The sequence below is a fragment of the Rhipicephalus microplus genome, chromosome 1, assembly GCF_043290135.1.
Source record: "Rhipicephalus microplus isolate Deutch F79 chromosome 1, USDA_Rmic, whole genome shotgun sequence".
Classification (NCBI taxonomy): Eukaryota; Metazoa; Arthropoda; class Arachnida; order Ixodida; family Ixodidae; genus Rhipicephalus; species Rhipicephalus microplus.
In genome coordinates this window covers 221,182,794-221,205,702 of record NC_134700.1, presented here as the reverse complement: position 1 = coordinate 221,205,702, position 22,909 = coordinate 221,182,794, and the positions used below count along the sequence as shown (strand labels likewise).

At 45.4% G+C, this 22,909-nt stretch overlaps 1 protein-coding gene across 3 annotated transcripts in view; it reads left to right on the top strand.

The window, feature by feature from the left end:
* The window catches only part of LOC119159633 (sodium-coupled monocarboxylate transporter 1), a 76,070-nt gene that overhangs the window by 1,647 nt on the left and 51,514 nt on the right, over positions 1-22,909 (top strand). For all 3 annotated transcript variants that reach the window (XM_037412449.2, XM_037412448.2, XM_075891416.1), the window contains one exon: positions 16,439-16,504. In XM_037412449.2, the coding sequence (XP_037268346.2) occupies positions 16,439-16,504 (66 nt within the window). The remainder of the gene's footprint in view (positions 1-16,438; positions 16,505-22,909) is intronic.

The window sequence follows — 22,909 nt, the reverse complement described above, 5'->3', positions numbered from 1 at the left end:
TATGTATGTATGTATGTATGTATGTATGTATGTATGTATGTATGTATGTATGCATGTATGTATGTATGTATGTATGTATGTATGTATGTATGTATGTATGTATGTAATTGTGTATGTATGTATGTATGTATGTATGTATGTATGTATGTATGTATGTATGTATGTATGTATGTACGTATGTATGTATGTATGTATGTATGTATGTATGTATGTGTGTATGTGTGTGTGTGTGTGTGTGTGTGTGTATGTATGTAATTGTGTATGTATGTATGTATGTATGTATGTATGTATGTATGTATGTATGTATGTATGTATGTATGTATGTATGTATGTATGTATGTATGTATGTATGTATGTATGTATGTATGTATGTATGTATGTATGTATGTATGTATGTATGTGTGTATGTGTGTGTGTGTGTGTATGTATGTAATTGTGTATGTATGTATGTATGTATGTATGTATGTATGTATGTATGTATGTATGTATGCATGTATGTATGTATGTATGTATGTATGTATGTAATTGTGTATGTATGTATGTAATTGTGTATGTATGTATGTATGTATGTATGTATGTATGTATGTAATTGTGTATGTATGTATGTATGTATGTATGTAATTGTGTATGTAATTGTGTATTATGTATGTATGTAAACCTAGTCATCACGCAACTTTCGCATGCTCGACTTATACTGCAAGGGTCCCTATTTGTAACGAGAGCACCTGGTGGCACTCTTGTTTCTTTTTTAAAAAAATATCTGGTCTAAAACCCACTTACGGCTTTAGAATTTTCAGGAAAAGTCTTCTGAAAAATATACAGTTCTGGTTCAAGTTGAGAGCTATTAGCCCCGAAAAGTTGGAGCGGCGGCGCAGAGTGGAAGGCCTGGTGACGTCACGGCAAGGACTCTTCGACGCCCGCCGTTGCGTGCCTACATAGCATGTGCTTGCTTATTACGCTGTTCCGCTGTTTGCATTCGCTCCTTGCTTGCCTCAAGGTAGAGATCAATGAAAAAAAGCAGCATCAACAATGTGCTTGGTAAAACAATAAAAAAGTGTATACTTTTGCTTCTGACAAAGGGTGCTCGCGCTCAGTCGTACGAAAATTATAATCAGGTTTGTGTCGCGCTGCTAAGAATGAATTTCATTACCGAAATAGCCGACAGGAGTGGAAAGCAGGAACACGTTTTTGCTGAGATGCAGCAAAATTATCGCCGCATAATCATGTGATTTCAACTCGCGAGAAACCATATTTGCATCACAACTATTTAAGTTGTTCACGGGTTCTTTTAAGGATATGGGGGTTTCGCCTGTAATGGTGCTATTTGTATTAGACGCATCCACGTATTTACGGACATCACTCTTGCCGGTGCGCCAAGCACTGCGTACGCGTGAAGTATCGAGTCTCGAAAAATATCTTGTATGCGCTCACCCTGGAATACCCCAGCAGTTGTTGTGTCAGTTTTAACGCGACAGCGTGAAAGAGCTCGTGTCGCAGAAAACCCGCCACCGGCGTCGGCCTCGTTGGTTGTGAGCGAAAAATCGTCTCTGCGTGTGTGACCGAAAAATCAAGTTACCGAGATAGCCGCGGGAGGCCGCTACTTGCCCACGCGTGCGCGCGCGATCACACTGAAAAAAAGCTATGCATTTGAAGAACAAAAAACTGCTCAAGGTCACGAGGCGCGGTAGTTTCTTTGCCCTGCCACCCCTCCCTGCTTAGCTTCCAGTGCTTTCGTCGGGACGAGACAAGAGATAATGCAATTGCAGCATGCGACAAACCTTTTTAACTCCACTCGCACACGACGGATTCTTAAAATTTTTGCGGCGTTGAATTCGTGAGGCAGTAAGCTCTTCTAGTGACTTCCTTCTATGGTTACTCGAAAAAGTGTTTCAGGGCCCCTTTAACTCATTTTGTTCGACAGGTGTCACGACGAAAACGAGCCCATTCGGCGATAATAGCGCGCTGGTCCAATCTACAGTGTGCGTGCATGTGTATGTAACAAAACATATGAATAAGTATGCACTTAGCTGTTGAAGGGTGCACTAGGGGCCGCATTTCGCTATCGCGTTCAACTCTTAAAGGCGAAGCTTAAGGGTCCCCAATTTTTTCTCGCGTACTTGCTCAATCACTATGTTTTCTTTAGGTTCATGTTTTTTGTCGCAATATATTTCAGTGCTTCATTTCACCGACATTAGTGAGCTTAGATGTGGTTAAGGTAAAGTGTGGAAACTCTTCATGCTGTTTGATTGCATCATTGTGCAGCACCCTATAGCTGTTGTACGCTCGTAAGTAACACTTTAGATAACCCCCTCGTAAATTGGTTTTCCTTTCAGTTGATCACCCTTGGGCTTCAACTTCTAGGTAGATATAATGTGTGAGATCAATCGTTGCCTCAGTCGATGGAGGCGGAAATGTTGTAGGCCCGTGTGCTCAGATTTGGGTGCACGTTAAAGAACCCCAGGTGGTCAAAATTTCTGGAGCCCTCCACTACGGCGTCTCTCATAATCATATAGTGGTTTTGGGACGTTAAACCCCACATATCAATCAATCGTTGCCTCAGTGACGTGAAGGATGATTGATTATTACGTGAGCCATGTACCTGGCTCGCGTAGTTAATTGTTTTGAAATCATTGATATTTGCGTTTCTGGCACATGATGTTAACATTCCCTTTGTGACGCGACAGTAGATTGTACAAGCATTTCACGCAAATTAGGGTTTACGACTATGTAATACCCGGAGACTGTTGGCGAGAAATTTGTACATAGTACCCGAGTAATCGGGCATCTCAGCATTTCCAAAATCATGCGTGTGGCCGTATTTTTAGTTTATTTTTGAGTGTGTTAAGTGATTGTTTATGACTGACAGATTTACGTGAAATGTCTTGTTGGAGAAAGTGCCATTCTGTCAAATCACGTAGATTTTTTTTTTTGCAGAGACAGACTTGACTTTCATAGCAAACCGCAACGCAACAAATGCATTGAAAACGTTCTAATTTTATTTGTAATACTTCGGCACACGTGTTTTGACCCCGCAGTCTATGCTTAGTTGCATTAATGTTAGAAAATTTAGCATATTTTCATAGCATAGTTCGCAGTGAAAACAACAAACGTCTTGCTGTTCTGCATCACTATTTTCACAGTGAACATCCCGTTCGGTCAGGAGTTTGCCTATCCTAAGGTATACTTTATGAAAACTTTCTATAGCATAAATAGAGAGAGTTATTTAACTCTCATCAGTTATAGAGCCTTCGACCTCATACCTTGAGCAATTTGCATCACGAAACTGAGCAGTAATCACCACCGTATCGCCAGAGAGCATACAACTGCCTAAACGCAACTATTTTGCTCTCAAGAATTTGAACAGTGCTTTGGTTACCTTCATCTGTGATGACTTCACAGGACGACATTATACAATGGTTTCTGACGTCTTCGATGTCTGGCATGGTGCTATTCCAACACCGTGGTCTGTAGTCAAGGCGAACCGCAGTGATTGTGAGGGATTGGCTGTGAGCATCATAACGAGGGCAGACGCAGTGGATGAGTTGTAATGTCAAGTCGCGGCCACAGATTTCGCCCTTACCGAACAGCTTACGAAGGGACTGCATACACTGAACATTTTTTGCACGAAATTGGCCTTGCTTCATGAAGTTCCCGAATGCGATTGTGGACTTGTTGACGAAGCATCTCACACTCTCCTCTGTTTTCCACACAACTCAATCAACCTTAATGTCATTTGACCGTTGACTACTCAGCTTGTCGAAATTATTGATTTTTGTGGTCAACAAAGCCTTTCCAAGGTGCGCTATAACCACATTAAACATTTTGTGTTCTACTCATTTACTCATTTGCTCAGTGTTCATTCATTTCAGTGTTTGTTCATTTTACTCAGTGTTCTACTCATTTTACGTGTCATATCTCTAATGTATTGTCATATCGCTTGGTTGTCATATCACTCGGTTATCGTGAATCTTGCGCTGATATTGTTCACGTATGGGTTCATAGCGACTATATATCATGCATATATATGGGGCATCCTGAGTAGCTGGCTATAGCTACAGTTTCTTCACAAAATACCGTTCATGTGTATTTCGTCTACAGGCCACGTTTTTTTTTTTACATTGTAGGAGCGTGAGGTCACGCAGTACCAATAACACTTTACAAATCACTGTTTTTAACCCAACGAGTAACTATAGATGAATCAATTATTACGACACGAAGGATTCAGTCTGCTGAGAATCCAGGCTTCAGAGTACTGATGGAAAAACATTTATCTCCGTGAAAGGCTTTCTAACGATTGAGAACAAATTCTTTGAACATAGTGGTATGTAGAGCGCGTAAACAGACAAGAAATGAAGTGCAAGTACAAACTCGCCCAAATTTCAGTGTTTTTAAACAAATTCCTTGTTATTTCCATGCATGATTTAAGTCTTCATTAAAAGTTCACACAGACTGCCGCCGCTGTCTAGTCGAAAGGTAGCTGAAGTTAATTAATATTATCAGTGACTTAACGCTATATATATTTAAGTACGGGTTCTTTGTTCGCATAGCTTGGAGACCGCAGAGCGACTTCACCCTTTGAGAAGGCGCTCGATACTTGCCGCTCTAAAACAATCGCGGTCAATCGCTTTTTTACCCTTTATCCGCACTTTCCTGTTCCAAGCGGTGGCGTTGCTGACGAAGAAAAAAACAAGAGAGAGTGTAAAGGCAGATTTGTTAACTCGTTTAGAATAGCCGGTACGCCACCTTAAACCTGGTAAACGGATGATGAAGTTAAAAAAGTTAAAGGTTGTGGGAATGCTATTACGCCCTGTAACGCTCGTGACACTCTCGCGTCCAGCGGATTATTCGTGATTGGCTAGAACACCACTGAGCGGGAGGTAGCACTAGATGTGATCACGCGGTGCCACTGGCACCACCTGGCGCGAGCGAGCTTACGCTGGCGCATGTGAGCGATTGATTGATTGATTTGTGGGGTTTAACGTCCCAAAACCACTATTTGATTATGAGAGACGCCGTAGTGGAGGGCTCCGGAAATTTCGACCACCTGGGGTTCTTTAACGTGCACCCAAATCTGAGTACACGGGCCTACAACATTTCCGCCTCCATCGGAAATGCAGCCGTTACAGCCGGGATTTGATCCCGCGATGGCACATGTGAGCGAGCACTCTGGATGTTCTGGGATTTGGTGTGGCCGGCGACGGCCACCTCTTGAGGAAGGTCCATGGGTTCGACGCCACGGTTCGTTCCCGGGGGCCCACGAGGTGTGTCGGACGTCGGTGACAAAGTCGCGGTCACTGTATGTTGGTTTGTGTGTGTAATGCCCTCTGAGTGTTGTATTGTCGTAATGTTGAATTGTTTATAATGTTACATGTTACTTATTAGAATCTGTTAGCGAGCTTGCCTTTGTAGAGGCAGTACATATATGTCCATTTGTTTCGTTTTACTGCGGTGCAACTGTGTCCATGTGTTCCGTGAGAGTGTCTCACCATCTTTAGACCCCGCAATGCGGAGAGAAAGAGAATAAACGGGGAGAGGAGGCACGCGCACAGTCACAATCCTCACTGTCGCAACATCGTTATTGGTCTATAATGAGCGGCGCAAGTTTTTTTGCCCTTGTAGCAATGACATGCACCATTGCTTACATCTACGATGTCTTCTCGAGACGACATGGCGGGTGTCCAGGGAGCAGAGAAAACACGTGTACCTTGAGAGCATACGAATCATTTAAATGGCTGCCTATTGTACTATATTTGGATTCGCGAAGACTGGCATACAGTTATGTTTTCGAGGGCAGGAACGAAATAAAACGCGAGGAACATTAAGCAGAGAACGCTTTAATTTGTAGCAACTGATGTCATCATAACTTTACTCGCATTCATCATGAAGACACTGCTCGAACATTTGAAACTTCTAGTCTTGTATGATGGCTAGAACTTGCTTCTTTTTTATTAGTGGATTCAGACAGGTGTTCGTTTATTTTTCATAGATTGGTATTCTCTCTCTCTCTCTCTATCTGCCATTCGGTCCCACGTAACTTAATTCACAGAAAAGAGCTATGATATGTCTCTTGACATACCGACAAATATTTTCTAATGTTTCGCTTTCCTTCTGCTCTACGCCGCCTCCTCACCCCACTCAGATGTTTGCTTCAACGAGTCACATGATAAAAAAAAAAAAGACTTTCTAACCATGATTCGCTTGTGCCCTTGTGCATAACGCACCGTCATACGTCGGAATTTTCCCCAAGACCAGAATTATCTCCGAGTTTAGCTCATATGTAATGTCAATTGTAGTTCGTAATTACGTGCGTATGGTTATACATTCACCTGTTCATTGCAATAAACCCCACTCGCAAAAGAGATAGTGTGTGTCGCTTCTGTTTTCTATGAGCCACGTGCTTATCCTCATGAGTCATGCGACGTTATTATATGAAAGAATCGAAGGAAACTCAGGCGACGGGATCGATTGATTGATATGTGGCGTTCAACGTCCCAAAACCACCATGTGATTATGAGAGATGCCGAAGTGGAGGGCTCCGGAAATTTCGACCACCTAGGGTTCTTTAACGTGCACCCAAATCTGAGCACACTGGCCTCAAGCATTTTCACCTCCATCGGAAATGCAGCCACCGCAGCCGGGATTCGATCCCGTGACCTGCGGGTTAGCAGACGAGTACCTTAGCCACTAGACCACCGTGGCGGGGCAGACTACGGGATCAAACGTGTACAAACACACCTCTTCTTTTCAGTGATTATGGAATTCACCAGTAGAATTCCTCACCTACGTTTATTTTAGCTTGGCTACAAGGGCAGTTGTAGGCTTTATAGGGAAAACTATGCTACGTTGTTACTGTATATACGCATCACTTTTTTTTACGCTCAGTATTGTTTCTGAACTCATTCTTATACATTTGCTTTACCCTGTACTGAGTAGCATGGCAGCGAGTACTACCTCTTTTCCTTGTTCCATAAACTATCCCCCACCCCTCTCTTTTTGCATAGAAAATAGCAGTGAACGATCACATTCATAGAGATTTGTAGACTAGACGAGTCAACAGCTGTGCAACGTATTGTTTGTCGTTATTTTTGTTTTGTTCATGCGCTCCCGTTTGTTTCCCTTTTTTTTGAAAGCTGAAATGCCGTATACCAGCGTTCTGGCTGAGTGCTTTCGTAGCATTCGTAAAGAAACAGAAAGGCTTTTCGATGAATAGGAGGCTGCGTTGAACTCCAGCCACTTAAATGACGAGCACTGCAAAAAAAGAAAAGAAAAGCTAACTGTGCACGAGAGCTTCGCGAGCCCGATGGTGCTGCAATCATATAACTACAGTTATTTAGATATTTTGCGTCCTGCCTAATTGTTCACATATTTACTTATGGTACGAGGCAAGGCAACAGCCCATGCAGCTGTTTGAACACTAAACACACAGTGCCATTCGACGGTCAGAAACACGGATGTAGGCTCTCACGCTGCTATACTGAAAGTTAGTTGTCACGTTCATTCACAATACGATTCACGTCTCCGCAGAAATTTAGTAGTGTTACGGTTCTGGACAATATTTAGATTGCAAGAAAAAGGTGGATTGGAATAGCAAAGCTTGAGGTTCGTAAGCGTATACATAATACCGGGGAACGAAAGCATTTTTTTTTTCATAGTAAGTATGCTTGACTCCACGACCAGCTAACGTATAGCGCGTGGTATACAAAAATTTGCGCCAGCGATCAGAGTTTAATAACGCCAAATAAGAAACAGAAATGAGTCATAACAAACTCAGATTGCTGACAATGTGTATGCGAGAGCACCATTAAATTAACAGTCAATGAAGACAATGTCGGTTAGTGCATAGCCTACAGGAGCTGACAATAGTCAACGCTTACTTTCATTAACCAACACAGAAGCCGGTATTAATTACCTTCCAACCAACGTCACTGTTCGAAATTGGCGATAAAAAAGGGGGAGGTGTAACGCTAAGCTATACACTAACATTTAAATCAACTACGAACGAAGCCACTAGCTCCGTCAGAAAGCACGTCAGCTCACCGAGATACAGGCACGTGGGTCTTTGTGAGTCATCGGTTGACGCATGCATGAGTTACCTGTGTTTCCGGCCGCATAAGTGTTTAGAAGTGGATAATAGTTTTTTGAACACCGGGGCTGTTCCGAGTCGATGCTTTCATGTCCGCCGCCGTGCTAGCGATGATCATAAACAATTAGGTGATACAGAAATGGGATAAGTCCCACGAGTCAACGGTGGTCGAATAAAAATAAAGAAGGCAACAGTTTCTTGTAAAACAGCTTCTTTGTAAAACTGTGTATAATAGTTGTACGGTCAAAATACAATCTTCTTCATCATCATCATCATCATCATCATCATCATCATCATCATCCTGACTACGTCCACTGCATGGCAAAGGCCTTTCCCATGTTCCGCCAGTAAACTCGGTCCTGTGCTGCCAATTTATACCCGCAAACTTTTTAATCTCATCTGCCCACCTAACCGTCTGTCTCCTTCTAATCCGCTTGCCTTCTCTGGGAATCCAGTTAGTTACCCTTATTGACCAGCGGTTATCCTCTCTACGTGCTATAAGCACGGCCGATGTCCATTTCCTCTTCTTAATTTCAACTACGATATCCTTAACCTCCATTTGTTTTCTAATCCACTCTGCTCTCTTCGTGTCTCTTAAGGTTACACTTACCATTTTCCTTTCCATTGCTCGCTGCGTCGTCCTCCATTTAAGCTGAACCCTCTTTGAAAGTCTCCAGGTTTCTGCTCCGTAGCTAAGTACCGGCAAGATACAGCTGTTATATACCTTTCTCTTGAGGGATAGTGGCAATCTACTTGTCATAATTGGAGAGTGCTCGCCAAATGTGCTTCACCCCATTCTTATTGTTCTATAGTTACTTCAGTCTCGTGGTTCGGCTCCGCGGTTATTACCTGTCCTAAGTAGACATAGTCTTTTAAAACTTCCAGTGCGCTATTACATATCTCGAAGCGCTGTTCTCTTCCGAGGTTGTTGTACATTACTTTCGTTTTCTGCAGATTAATTTTAAGACCCACCTTTCTGCTCTCCTTGTCTAACTCCGTAATCATGAGTGGCAATTCGTCCGCTGATTTACTCAGCAATGCAATGTCATCGGCGAAGCGCAGGTTACAAAGGTACTCTCCATTAACTCTTATGCTTAACTGTTCCCCTCTAGACCTCTGAAAACCTCTTGTCAGCACGTGGTAAATAGCATTGGGGAGATTGCATCCCCCTGCCTTACCCCCTTATTGATTGGTATTATGTTGCTTTCTTTATGAAGCACTATGGTAGCAGTTGATCCCCTGTATATTTCTTCCAGGATGTTTATATTGCCGCGTGCATAGCTGCATTTAGCGGCGAGATAGCGACGACAACGAAGAACGCGGATTTGCTCGAGAGGCGCAGCGCAGCAGAGTGAAGAAGACGACAATCTTAGCGGCCTTCTCTGAGAGCGTCTCTACAAGTCCCACTGTCCGTGTTTTTAAATAAACCCCCTGTAATTTATAACCCGCGACACTGGTGGAAGTGCTGGGTACTACCACCTCATGATCAGCACCCCTGTGAGAAGCCCCGAGTCCAGCCCTACGAGACAGCCACGCGTGGAGACGCCTGTGCACCGCTCAAGCCGTCGCCTTCAAGGCCTTGAACCAGAATTTGGCCTTTTAAAGGGAGCAACACATCCGACAACCACCCCTACTCGTGAAATGGCAAGGAGTCCTGCACAGGTGACGGTCCAGAATATGCGCATTCCTGAACCATTTCATGGCCGGCCGAACGAAGATGCGCAATACTGGCTTGAACAGTTCGAACGGGTAGCTAAATCGAACTACTGGAGTCTCGACGGAAAACTCTTCCACGTATACTTCGCCCTTGAAGACGGCGCGAAGGCGTGGTTTATAAACCGGGAGGCAACATCGACGACATGGGAGGAGTTTTGTCGTCGGTTTCTTGACACCTTCGGTAACGCGGACCGACGCGAAAACGCACAACGCCTTCTTGAAGGACGCACCCAACAGCTGCATGAAAGCGTCGCAATGTTTGCTGAGGATATGGTGCGCTTGTGCCACCGCGCGGACCCCAACATGCCCGAGGCTCGAAAGCTAAGCCATCTCATGAGGGGCGTCAAAGAGCAGCTATTTGTTAGTCTTGTGCGCAATCCGCCGACAACAGTGGACGAGTTCACCATGGAGGCCACCGCAATAGAGCGTGCGCTACAGCAACGGTACTGACAGTCTGATCGGCCGGCCACCAGCGCAGCTGCAGGCGCCACCGCACTTACCGAAAACGACCAGTTTTCTCTACGCCACCTGATTAGACAGATCGTGCGTGAGGAGATCGCGAAGGAGAACGCAAAATACACATTGCAGTCACAGGCGCCCCCGCAGCAGGAGTCCACGGTAGCCTCCGTCGCTGAAGTCGTTCGCCATGAACTTCGACAAGCGTTTGCCTCTTCTCAGCAGTATTCCGCTCCACCGCACCGCCCAAACTCGTGTACCTATGCAGACGCTGTGCATCGTCCATTGGCTCCAGAAGTATCCTACCAGCCGAACGGATACAGCGTTGCAGACGCTGTTCGTCGACCCACGCCCATGCCAGCACCGCAGTACCTCGAACCGTATCCTGTGGCAACCTGGGCTCAGCAGGATTCTGTCAGGCGACCCTATATGCGGAAGACTGACATAAGGCGCACTGCGGATCGTCGACCACTCTGCTACAACTGTGGAGAGCCAGGGCACATTTACCGTTTTTGCCCACATCTCCGAGCTGAATACCGCGGTAGTGCACCTACAGCTACGCGCCGACAGTTCGACGAAAGCCGTGCCTCCATCGACGACGACCAGACTGGCAGGCGGGAAGGCTCTTCTACCTTCCGAACGCGGTCACCATCACCGGCTCGCTTTGGTTCACCAAGCCGCCGTAGTTTTGCTGACGCCGTCAGAGGTCGGTCTCCCAGCCCACGGCGGGGAAACTGAAAGCAGTGACCTCTGGGGGGAAGGTTGCAAGCCGTCGAGCTGCCGAAAATCCCCCACTGCTGCCGAAACAAGTGAGAGACGACAATGAAGACTTCGCCGAGAAAACTGTGACTGCCGACCTCGCTGTGACGATTGACGGCGTTGAAGTGACGGCCTTAGTCGATACGGGTGCAGACTTCTCCATAATGAGTGAACGATTGGCAGATGAACTCAAGAAAGTCAGGATGGAATGGACGGGACCTTATATCCGAAGTGCTGGAGGCCAGATAATGACTCCCACGGGAAAATGTACAGCAAGACTCACTATTGAGAATGTGGCTTTTGTAGCCACATTTCTGATCCTACCGGAGTGCTGCAAACCTATGATACTGGGAATGGACTTCTTAAGAGAGTACGGTGCTGTGGTCAACATACGCGACGGTGTGATCACATTCGCCGCTGACAAGTCTGTGATCACTGATCCAGACCAAGAACCCAGGGTGTTACGTGTGGTAGACGACGACTACTGCGTGCCACCACTGTCATGTAGTCTTGTTTCCGTGTGTTGCGCCGTGCACTGTAATGAAGACGCCATAGCGGAACGCATCACTGACCTTCTTTTTTACCAAGGCATCGCCATCGCTCGCGGTATCGTCAGCTTAGTGGATGGGCGCGCAGACGTGCTTCTGACCAACTTCACGAATGAGCGCCGGCACATCGGTAAAGGCACGGCTGTGGCGTACCTCGAGGAGCTCGACTACTCTCACGACTGTCTTCTAATGCAAGGGGAAGCCACAGCTCAATCACCTCCACATACACCACCAGTTGATATCGGTCCGAGTCTAACACCGACTGAAAGATGCCGTCTTATGGAGCTGCTCGACCAGTTCAAGGACTGCTTCTCATCGACATCACGAGTAGGTCGAACGCCTCTGACTAAGCATCGCATAATTACGGAAGACACAGCAAGACCGATCCGACAGAACCCATATCGCGTCGCTCAGAAAGAACGTGAGGTAATCCAGCAGCAAGTCAAGAAGATGCTGGAGGATGACGTTATTCAACCATCAAAGAGTCCTTGGGCATCGCCAGTGGTACTCGTGAAAAAGAAAGACGGCAGCTTGCGTTTCTGCATCGATTATCGTAAGCTGAACTATGTTACAAAAAAGATGTTTATCCATTACCACGGATCGATAACTCTTTGGGCAGGCTACGGCATGCGCGCTACTTCTCGTCAATGGACCTTAAAAGTGGATACTGGCAAATAGAAGTAGATGAGCGCGACCGAGAAAAGACCGCCTTCGTGACGCCAGACGGGCTTTATGAATTCAAAGTCCTCCCTTTTGGTCTATGCTCAGCCCCAGCCACGTTTCAGAGACTAATGGATACCATTCTGTCCAGCCCGAAATGGAAAACATGCCTTGTGTACCTCGACGACGTGATCGTTTTTTCGGCCACGTTTGAAGAGCATCTAAAGCGGCTACTGTCAGTCCTTCAAGCCATACGGTCCACTGGACTCACACTCAAACCAGAAAAATGCCACTTCGGCTTCGAAGAACTCCAGTTCCTGGGACACGTGATCAGTCGCGAAGGTGTGAAGCCTGACCCAGATAAAACAGCAGCCGTCGCAAAGTTCGTAAGGCCTGTTGATAAGAAAGCGGTCAGGCGTTTTCTGGGTCTCTGCGCCTACTACCGGCGATTCATAGCAGGCTTCGCATACATCGCCTCTCCACTCACCCGCCTTACAAGGGAAGACATCGCATTTGTATGGGGTGAAGAGCAAGAAGCTTCATTCAACGAGCTGCGACAGCGTCTACAAACTCCACCTGTCCTCGCTCACTTCGACGAGAATGCACCAACAGCCATCCATACAGACGCCAGCAATGTGGGCCTAGGTGCTGTTCTTGTCCAATGCCAAGATGGTGTGGATAGAGTGGTTGCCTACGCTAGCAGAACGTTGACACGCGCCGAGTCCAACTACTCAACAACGGAGAAGGAGTGTCTGGCCGTCGTTTGGGCAGTTGTGAAGTTCCGCCCGTACTTATATGGCCGCGCTTTCCAAGTCGTAAGCGACCATCACTCTCTTTGTTGGTTGACCAACATGAAAGACCCATCTGGACGTTTAGCACGATGGAGCTTACGGCTCCAAGAGTACGACATGGCCGTAGTTTACAAGTCCGGAAGGCAACACTTAGACGCCGACTGTTTGTCAAGGTCACCGATTGAAACACCGGCTATAGAGAATGATGATTTCTCAGGTTTTTAGGAGTTGTTGATGCAGCTATCATTTCTCGGCGAGAACAAGATGATCGGGAGCTCAACTCGCTTATAGAATTCTTGAATGGACGAGCCGCCAATGCGCCAAGAGTGTTTTCGAAGAATTTATCGTCATTCTGTTTACGGGACGGAATTCTGTACAAAAAGAACTTTTCATCAACAGGTAGAAGCTATCTGCTGGTAGTTCCTGGAGCTCTCCGCAGCGAAATTTTACAAGCCCCCCATGACGAAGCCACTGCGGGCCACCTCGGTTTCACAAGAACACTGACACGCATCAAAGAAAAATATTACTGGCCAAGAATCGCAGCAGAGGTTAAACATTACGTCCGAACATGCATTGACTGTCAGCGGCGCAAGGTACCACCTGCCAAACCCGCTGGGCTATTACATCCTGTGCCCATGCCAGAAACCCCGTTTTCTCAAATCGGAATGGATCTGCTGGGCCTATTTCCAACATCGGACAGCGGCAACAAATGGGTTATAGTGGCGACGGACTACCTCACCCGATACGCGGAGACCAAGGCAATCGCGAGTGGCACTGCAGCTGAAGCGGCCCAGTTCTCCATTGAGAACATTGTTCTGAGACATGGTGCTCCAGCTGTCGTCATAACAGACAAAGGTACCACGTTTACAGCCGAGCTTTTGCGCACTGTGCTTACGCTCAGTGGTACAGCGCATAGGAAGACGACAGCTTACCACCCACAAACGAATGGGCTTACAGAAAGACTTAACAAGACAATCACTGACATGCTTTGCATGTACGTCGACGTAGAACACAAGAATTGGGACCGAATATTGCCGTACATCACATTCGCGTATAATACGGCGCGCCAGGAAACAACAAAAATGACGCCGTTCGCACTAATTCATGGCAGAGAAGTTACGACAATGCTTGACGCCACGCTGCCTTACGATTGCAATGACTCAGGGACAGACGCCGCAGACTTCACTGAACGCGCTGAAGAAGCAAGGCAGCTTGCCCGCGTCAGACTAACCACCAGCAACTTGACGCCCAACGGTACAACCTTCGCCATCGATTCGTCATTTATCAACCAGGAGATAGAGTCTGGGTTTGGTTTCCTGTTCGACGAAGAGGCCTCTCAGAGAAACTTCTACGCCGATACTTCGGACCCTACAAGGTTCTGCGCCGTTTTAGCGACGTGACGTACGAAGTCGTGCCCGACGCCTCCTCCTGTTCCAAACGTCGCCAGCATCTGCCTGAGACAGTGCACGTGGTCCGCATGAAACTTTACCACTCTCAGGGATGTAAACACTCGATGGCCGCATCTCTACCTGTTGAGCGTCGAGACGACGCTCACTCTGGCGGGAGGGTATTGCCGCGTGCATAGCTGCATTTAGCGGCGAGATAGCGACGACAACGAAGAGCGCGGATTTGCTCGAGAGGCGCAGCGCAGCAGAGTGAAGAAGACGACAATCTTAGCGGCCTTCTCTGAGAGCATCTCTACAAGTCCCACTGTCCGTGTTTTTAAATAAACCCCCTGTAATTTATAACGCCCGACAATATATACTTCATCGACGCCCTGATTCCGCGGTGTTTGCATGACTGCTGATATTTCTACAGTACAGATACAATGACACTATACAGATACAATAACACTATTTAATTACTTTAAGGCTCAACAAAAAGTGTTTAACAAAGAGCAGCGATACAACATATCTGAAAGACTTGAAAAACATGAGTGCGTTAGCCTGACGAAAGGAAGGCGATTAGCCTCGCCGTGTCCGAAATACCGTTGACTCTATAGTCGAGTTGGCACGTCTTCGTGAATGACGTGACGCACGGCACTGACTCATACACCATCGCTTGAAATGCTAAACTGCGCTTGATGCATTGCAATGTGATGATGTCACGGGATATGGTTTGTTTGATAGGCGCAGCAAAGTAACATACTTCGCTTTGACGATTGTACTCGTGTTCTCACGTACGCAGCTTCAGATCTGTACAGGAATCTTACCGTCTTATAACGGCCGTACTTTTGTTTCTTTGTAAAAAAAAAAATGTTAGAATGACCTGAGTTTCGAAGTTACTGGTGATCTTCGGTAAAGATGATTCTGTTCGGTACCAGCTTGTCTTGCTTTTCGTGTGTCTATTTGTCATGTCTCAGTTAAACAACATCAACGACAACATTTTTTTTAATTCTTTTTGATTTTTCTTGACTGTGTGTGTGCCTGTCTTGAATATTTATCCCACGATATCGGGATATTTAGCTACAGCTTAGCCTGCCTTCTTATACTTTTCATGCAACAACAACAGTGACAACAACAACGACAACGACAACAACTGTATTTCGCCACCCATTTTCGCAGCACTTATCTCGAACTTTTTGTCGTCTGCTTTCCAAGTCGATATGCGTGCCTTGCGAACTCGCCAGCTGCTGTTAGCAACACTGCCTCATGTTGCGCAATGCAAGCGAATGAAAGCAGCTAAAATGTAATTGGTTGATTATTCGGTTGATGCTTTAGTGCAAAAAGGAGAGGTAAGTCTTTTTAGGTCCTCCATCTCAGAAAACACGACAGACCCTTTACTTAATTAAAGCTGGCTTTCCAGCCACGCAGTTTGCCCAATTTATGATTGAGGCTAGTCACTTACCGTAAACAGCGTGTCGAGCTGTTTGCTTCCTCTCTCACGAGTCAAACGCATGCTCGACCCTCTTGGATGCAAACATTCTGAAAACACAGGCCCCAGTACGTGCAACTAAGACTTGAAGGTGGGCAGGTGGCGCCATCAGTTGGGTTAGTATGCAGTACAGGAAAGCGCACTCGCGGATTACGAAAGGGTCTACTGCGCAACATGCCACATGTGAATCTTGAATATTTTGTTCACTATAGTGAAATCGTCCCCGCCTTGTTCTAGTATTGTCTGAAACGTTCCACTGTTTTGTCAATTAAAAACATGCCGAATAGTATACCATTTTGTGTGATATCCTGCAAATACTTCATTTGATAAGCCACTGTACACGGCGAAACCTGTAGCGCATGAAGAAGTACATGGACGAAGCGCATCTCTCTGTCTTCACTTTTTTTTTCGTCCATGTCCTTTTTTGTGCGCTGCAGGTTTCCCTGTGTGTCACGGCCAACAAGCCCATTCATACATCCTTTCTACCATTCCCACTTCCCGCCCCTCCCCAAATTTATGAAACGTTAACGGATTTCGCCTGTTATTTCCAGTACCTGCGGCTTCGCTTCGGAAACAAAGTGGGAGTGACTGCCTGTGCCTGCTACTTCGTATTGAACGTAAGTTTTCTTTCTTGTGGTGTGTGCGAAGCGCTTTCTGCTAGTTAATAAACTATGCAGAAAAGCTAATATCTTAAAGAAGCTGGCCCGCTGGATGGCTATAGGAGCCATTTGTTGTGCTCGGGCATCATACGCGTGTTATAGCTTTTGTTTTACGGTGTGGACGTAAAAGCTTACGGATGGGGGGGGGGGGGGGGGGGGACATGCTCAGTTGACGACCTCTCACACTGAGTGAGGTGCTTGTACCGGGGTCATGTATTGAAAGTAGGAGGCTTGCAGAGAACGATGCCCGTTGTGATTTCTTTTCATTGACACGAGCCTATTTGAGCGACATTTATGACTGACATTATACTGCGTATCTCCGTTATATCGTCTTTATTTTTTTCAACGGACCAACCCCATTGTCTCCTCGTTTTTGAGTAGACGAGAAATACTCGCCTAGACTATATCCGTTGTTGAGTGACCTCAACCCCCTTCCATACGTTTTCGACCCCCGACACCGCGCACAGGTGCATTGTTTCTATGCATTCTAGCAAACCGGGCATGTGCCTGGTTAACCTTCCTGCCTTCTCTCTTGTTGTTCAACCCCCCCCCCCCCCCTTTCCATGTCGCTTGTGCGAATATTGCTTTGATTATTTTTCTGTTATGTTTCCTGGTTGTTTGACCCTGAACAGAGATGACTGATAGGTTTTGAAGCTGCACGCCTCTTCATCTGAGCAAACGAATAAAGAAAGGCCATTCAGCAGACGCTAAAGTACACAGGGTTGCTAATGCCAGTATATTATATCTGCCAAAAGTTTATTGTTACGTTTGCGCAAAATGGTTGACTACCACGCAAATAAGGGACAGATGAAAAAAATTTGACTTGTGTAAAAAGCAATTTATCGGTAAAGGTGCAAACCAATTAATAAAAGTAAAATGGCGGATTCTGCGCGGTGTAAATTGGTTTGAAGCAAAATTTCCTTCTCTGCCCCCCCCCCCCCCCCTGCACTTTCTTCTGCTTGTCGTCGCTGAGCATTTCTTGCCGTGGTTACATTTTGTTCCCTTGGTCTTTTGATTGATTGATTGATTGATTGATTGATTTATATGAGGGGTTTATCGTCTCAAAACCACCATATGATTATGAGAGACGCCGTAGTGGAGGGCTCCGGAAATTTCGACCACCTGGGGTTCTTTAACGTGCACCCAAATCTGAGCACACGGGCCTACAACAATTCCCTTGGTCTTTTGACGGTGTTCGTGGTCGTGGCTTGCCACGGCGTTCCAGAGCACTCTTATGTGAGCCAAGAGTTACTCTGTGTTGATATGTAACTCTGTGTTAGTGAGCGAGCACTTATACCATCGAGGACGTGTGGACAGTCCTTTGTATATTGTAGCTTTTGTGAAACGCTTGTACACCTTATATCACTCGCCTTTTGTTACTTAGCGTGGTTTGCTGATTAAGGAATGTAAATTCCTTGAAGTGCGTGACCATTGACGGTTTCCTCAGTCCGACGAGCGGTGTTTGTCGACGCGACGAGGCCCTTTGAGGTCTGCTGACACTTGCATATAGGCAGCCGTTTATAGGTGATCCCCCCCCTCCCTGTGTTCTTGCTTATTTCTCTCAATTTTCTTACTTCTATCTCCTATCGTCTTTTGTATTTTGCTCCTCCCATTTCCCTTCTCTCTATTTCTTCAGCCATCCCGAAAAAGTGGGCCGGCCTAGTGCCCCTCTAGGTAGCAGTTGTCAGCCTGAGCTCTCCCTCTGCGTCGTTGTCTGTTTATACACACAAATCAATCGAACAAACAAATGAAGGAATTTGATTGTTACCCAGTTTGTAACAAATAGCGATATACTAAAAAGATCGGTTAAGTTCTGTGAGGACATTTCAACGGCATGAATAATTGTGTTTTGTCATAGCTTGTGTCACGTGGAAAGGGCATTGTTTTTGAGGAACTTGGACAGAGCGTGTGGGTGTTGTACTAAAAACTGGGCATTTCGGAAAATCGAATAGTTGGGAAGTGTTCTGTTGTCCCTGCCAGCGTGTGTTTTGCTTAACGGCACCAGATTCTCGTTCATGCGGTCACATTAGGCCGCAACCCGGTCAATTCGAACGATCCTTGGAGCGCGTCGAGAGCTAAGCACCACAAATGGACGACGCAACGAAAAAGCGAAAACAATGGTGGCGGACACCCGAAACGGCAGCTGACTTTCAGAAGGGCACTTAACCACCAATGATCACGCTGTTGATGCATAATAAGGTAAGGGCTCAGCACCCATTGCGAGTCAGTACACGAGGGTCTTGCCGCGTTCACATTGGGAACAAAGACGTAGATGACGAAAACCGAGGTATTTGCGGTGTTTTTAGGAAAAGTAATCACTTAATTTACATATTCCTGAAAAAAGTGAAGGTGCATTGTTGTAATATACATTTATTCAGCGTTTTTCTGATGTTTTCTATATTTGTGGAATTTGTTTATTTTGGACAAATTTTTTTTTGTGGTCTGGTGTATCCCTAAGTAACGAGCTTTAACTGTATGTGCCTTTGATGATCATCTATATGTCTTGATAATACGCTGAAGAATGTGATTCGTCATTCTTCCACGTGTGTTTTCTTGCTTGCTCGTTCCCTTCAAATTAGGGCTACAAACGTGTTAAAAAACAAATCTTCGCTGACGTCACTTCTACTATTTTCCGCTGCAAGCACTTTATGAAGGCAGCTGAGGGCTGTTTTGAAATGTCTACCTGTCTAACTATAGACTATGTTTTTCTCTAGGTTGTATATGCACTACACGCCATTTCATTGAATGCCAAAGCTTGCTTTCCATTGTCCATAGCGTGCGTTGATTATAATATTCATGCGAGTGACACGACAAGAAATCACGTGCGTTTGTTGTTCAGTTCTGAGTGGTCTTTAGAAAAAATCTGGCAGATGACGAAGCAGTATTCCATGCTGGGCAGGTACTTCGCAGTAGTGGAAAGTTTAAGAGCAGAATAGTGTGATTCTATATCATTGATATTCATTGTTCAATTCAGTTGATGACAGCAGGGTTTCTATATTTGGTATTTCCATAGAAGTGTCTGGGTCCTCCCACGTACAGACTACAGATTACACGTCGAGTTTTATGAGTCGGTTCTTGTGGCCAAATTTTTTCTTTCTCCAAGTCTTCCCATTCATAGGAGTGTATATAAATACGATGACTGATGCAGTGTTTCACGTCTATAGCATGTCGTGTTGATCGCCTGAATGAAGGCACGTTTAGAACAATCGCTGCGTTTGTCCATGATCGGTGTACTAAGTACTAAAAGCCAACCCCCCCCCCCCCCTCCAGACACACGCCCCGCAGTGTTGGTGAGCCTGAGCTGGACATCCGGTATAGAGTGCATGTCCATCCGGCGTCGTTTAGGTGAGCGGGTCCTATCGGGGTGATCAGGTTAATGGTAGTCTTTACGAAGCTGTTATGAAATAAGTTTTAAAAATAAGTATGTAACGAAACATCCAGTAAAACCCGTTCTTGGCCTGTGTTCCACATGCTTGAAATGTCACACATAAAAAAAATGACACGTATGTACACCAGCCGACAAGTTCAATTTGCTTTTTATTTATTGGTTCCGCCCATGAATAAAGCAGTGTGAATTAGAGCTCTCCCCCTTCGGCTTCACTTGTGAACGTGCCACTTTTTTTGTTCTCGCACGACCTTTCATATTTCAAGTAACGAAGCACGTTCTCTGTTTGAACACTGTCTGGACTTTCCGACATGGCCCAACGTTCAACTCCTCTCGCTCACTTATCGCGCATTTCGGGACACGCAAGTCATGGTTAAAGTCATAATCACGGGAGCCTAAAACTTGTAGAACGCTAGAGGTTCGCCTTCAAGCTAATAGAACGTGAAACCACAATCGGGCAGCATGTGCACCGCCAGCTCAATTGCTAACCTTGCTTCAGTTCTCGGTGCAAGCCCCAACTGCTGCAAGGAAGCGAATAATTGTGCGCGTAACATCGTTACAAACTATCATAGAATACCTACTGCAAGTTAAGCTGTTAAGCACATGATAATGCTCAGTTTTGCGAATCGACGAAGGACTCGCTATACGCGTCCGTAAGGCAACATGCGAACACGCGCAGATGCTCACTTTGTTGCAGCTTTCGCCGCTGATGACGATAAAATGTATTTGAGCGCTTTGTAATGGAGGTGCACCTTTAAACGCTCGTTCATTGCTCAATGACGCCTGGCGTGATTGTGCGCTTCTGGCACGCAGCATTACATGCAGTGGGGAGACTCCCGGCGCTACATTACCGTAATGCAATACTTTTTTTTTTTTGTGGCAGTCTCAAGCAATATGGTTGTTCTGCAATAAAATACCCGCTGGACACGCAGATGGCATGGATTTGTTTCTCACTCGAACCGAGGAGTTTCATTATTTACTTCATTTAAATGTTTCTCTTTTTTCTGGTGAAGGACAAAATGACGATTTTTCATTTCGCACACACCCAACGACGCCGACACCAACGCCGGAATTTCTGCGAAGCTCTTAAATGTTACGGCATTAAAAATAATTCGGTCGGCGCCACCGTTATGCATAAAGATCGGTGGTCGGTGCGCCGCAGCTACTAAAAGAGATCATCAATATAATCATGGCCGTTCCCTTCATACATATCGGTTTTAAAGCACTGGTGTGACCAATCACCTAGTATGTTACAATCTTGCACTACCTTCATATATAATAGTGTCTCTCATGCCGGGTAATTCTCCCTCTCTCTCCTTTCTTTGTTTATACGAGCTCCTGTTTTTATGCTGCGGATAACTCACGCCTCAATCAATTAATTTGATGCTTGCCTATTTCTCCAAAGACATGTAAACTTATCTTGCTCATCAGTCAATATACATCCATCCATTTTCAAATGTTTCGATGCGAGTGGCCCGCAAAGGTGTGGATGGATACGCTGGCGTGGCAGGAACCCCGGCTGCGGCGGTCACATTTTGATGGAGGTGATGTGGTGGAGGCCCGCCGTGCGATGTCTGCGCCCATTAAAGAACCGCAGAAGGTCCAAACTTCCGGAGCACTCCTCTACGGCGTTCCCCTTAATCATATCTGTGTTTTGGGACGTGAAAATCTAATTATTATTATTATTATTATTATTATTATTGTTGTTGTTGTTGTTGTTGTTGTTGTTGTTGTTGTTGTTGTTGTTGTTGTTGTTGTTGTTGTTGTTGTTTCAACACTCATCTGTTCACAGAATACAAGTCTATATAATGTTGACTTTCATGATCTTAATGTTTTCCTTAGTTCACTCTCATTGTTTTTATCTCAGCTCTGTACTCTCTTAACACAGTTTTTCACAATATACCGATTCTTCCCTTTTCCGTCTTTCAGGAAGGTTTCTACATAGTCGTGTATATTCCACTTTATTTTTCACTGCAATTTCACGATTCTCGTCTTGTATTTGTGTTTTCACGAAACACAATCAGTGTGTTTTCAGTATTTTTATTTGATGTTTCTTAAAAGTGTCCGTATTGTGTTGTTTATTTGTATCGTTTTATTTTTTCGTGCGCCTGCACTAAGAACTTTAGTTGTTCCAGGGTACGTTGAATGATTTATGATTGATTCATTGATTACAGTTACATTACCAGGCCTTCTGTTTTTCTTCCCTGCGTGACACCAACGTAGGGAAGCGTGATTTATTTAACGTGTTTACACTTGCAAGCTTCTTGGTCCTTAGTGTGCTTTAAAAGTTAGCATTACTCGCTATGCACTCTTGTGCGGAGACCTTGAGCGTTCTCGATTCCTTGGCGCGCTCTATTGAATTGCTACTCGCTTATTAGGAAATTTTCAAATACGGGCCCGCAAAGTTCGTGGTCCCAAAACCCCTTTGCGTGGCCTCGCTTTGAGTCAAGCATCAGCTAAGACTTACTTTTCCAATGGGTCTGCTGCGTTTTGGACACTCCTCCTAATCTAGGTCACTCAACTCTTGGTCAACTACCGTCGCTTCAGTGGGTGCTTTCATGTTTGTTTGATGCTATTCGTTAAGAGTGGGCTTTGGGAATGCCAATAATTACGAGAAATAGCGTCCTCAATGCAATAAACATTGTTTGGGTCTAGCCCATGCACAGTGGCTCCGATGCTATTTTTAAGGGCCCCAAACCAATTGAAAGCGCCAATTGAAATGAAAGCGCCAACGCTTCCAATCAATCATTTCTGAAAGTGCATTATTATTTATTCTAATCCTGCTGTTTTGTTTTACTTCTTATTGATATTTGTTATCCCACTCATCTCTGTAATGCCCAGTGCCTTGAGAGTAAATAAATGAAATGAAATGAAATTTGGGCGCCAATTTGAACGCTCCCTATTGTGCTTTTGCGGCGCGATAAAGGATCATGGCTGTTCACATTATTTGCGTCGTCGTCCCTATATCGTTCTGGAAA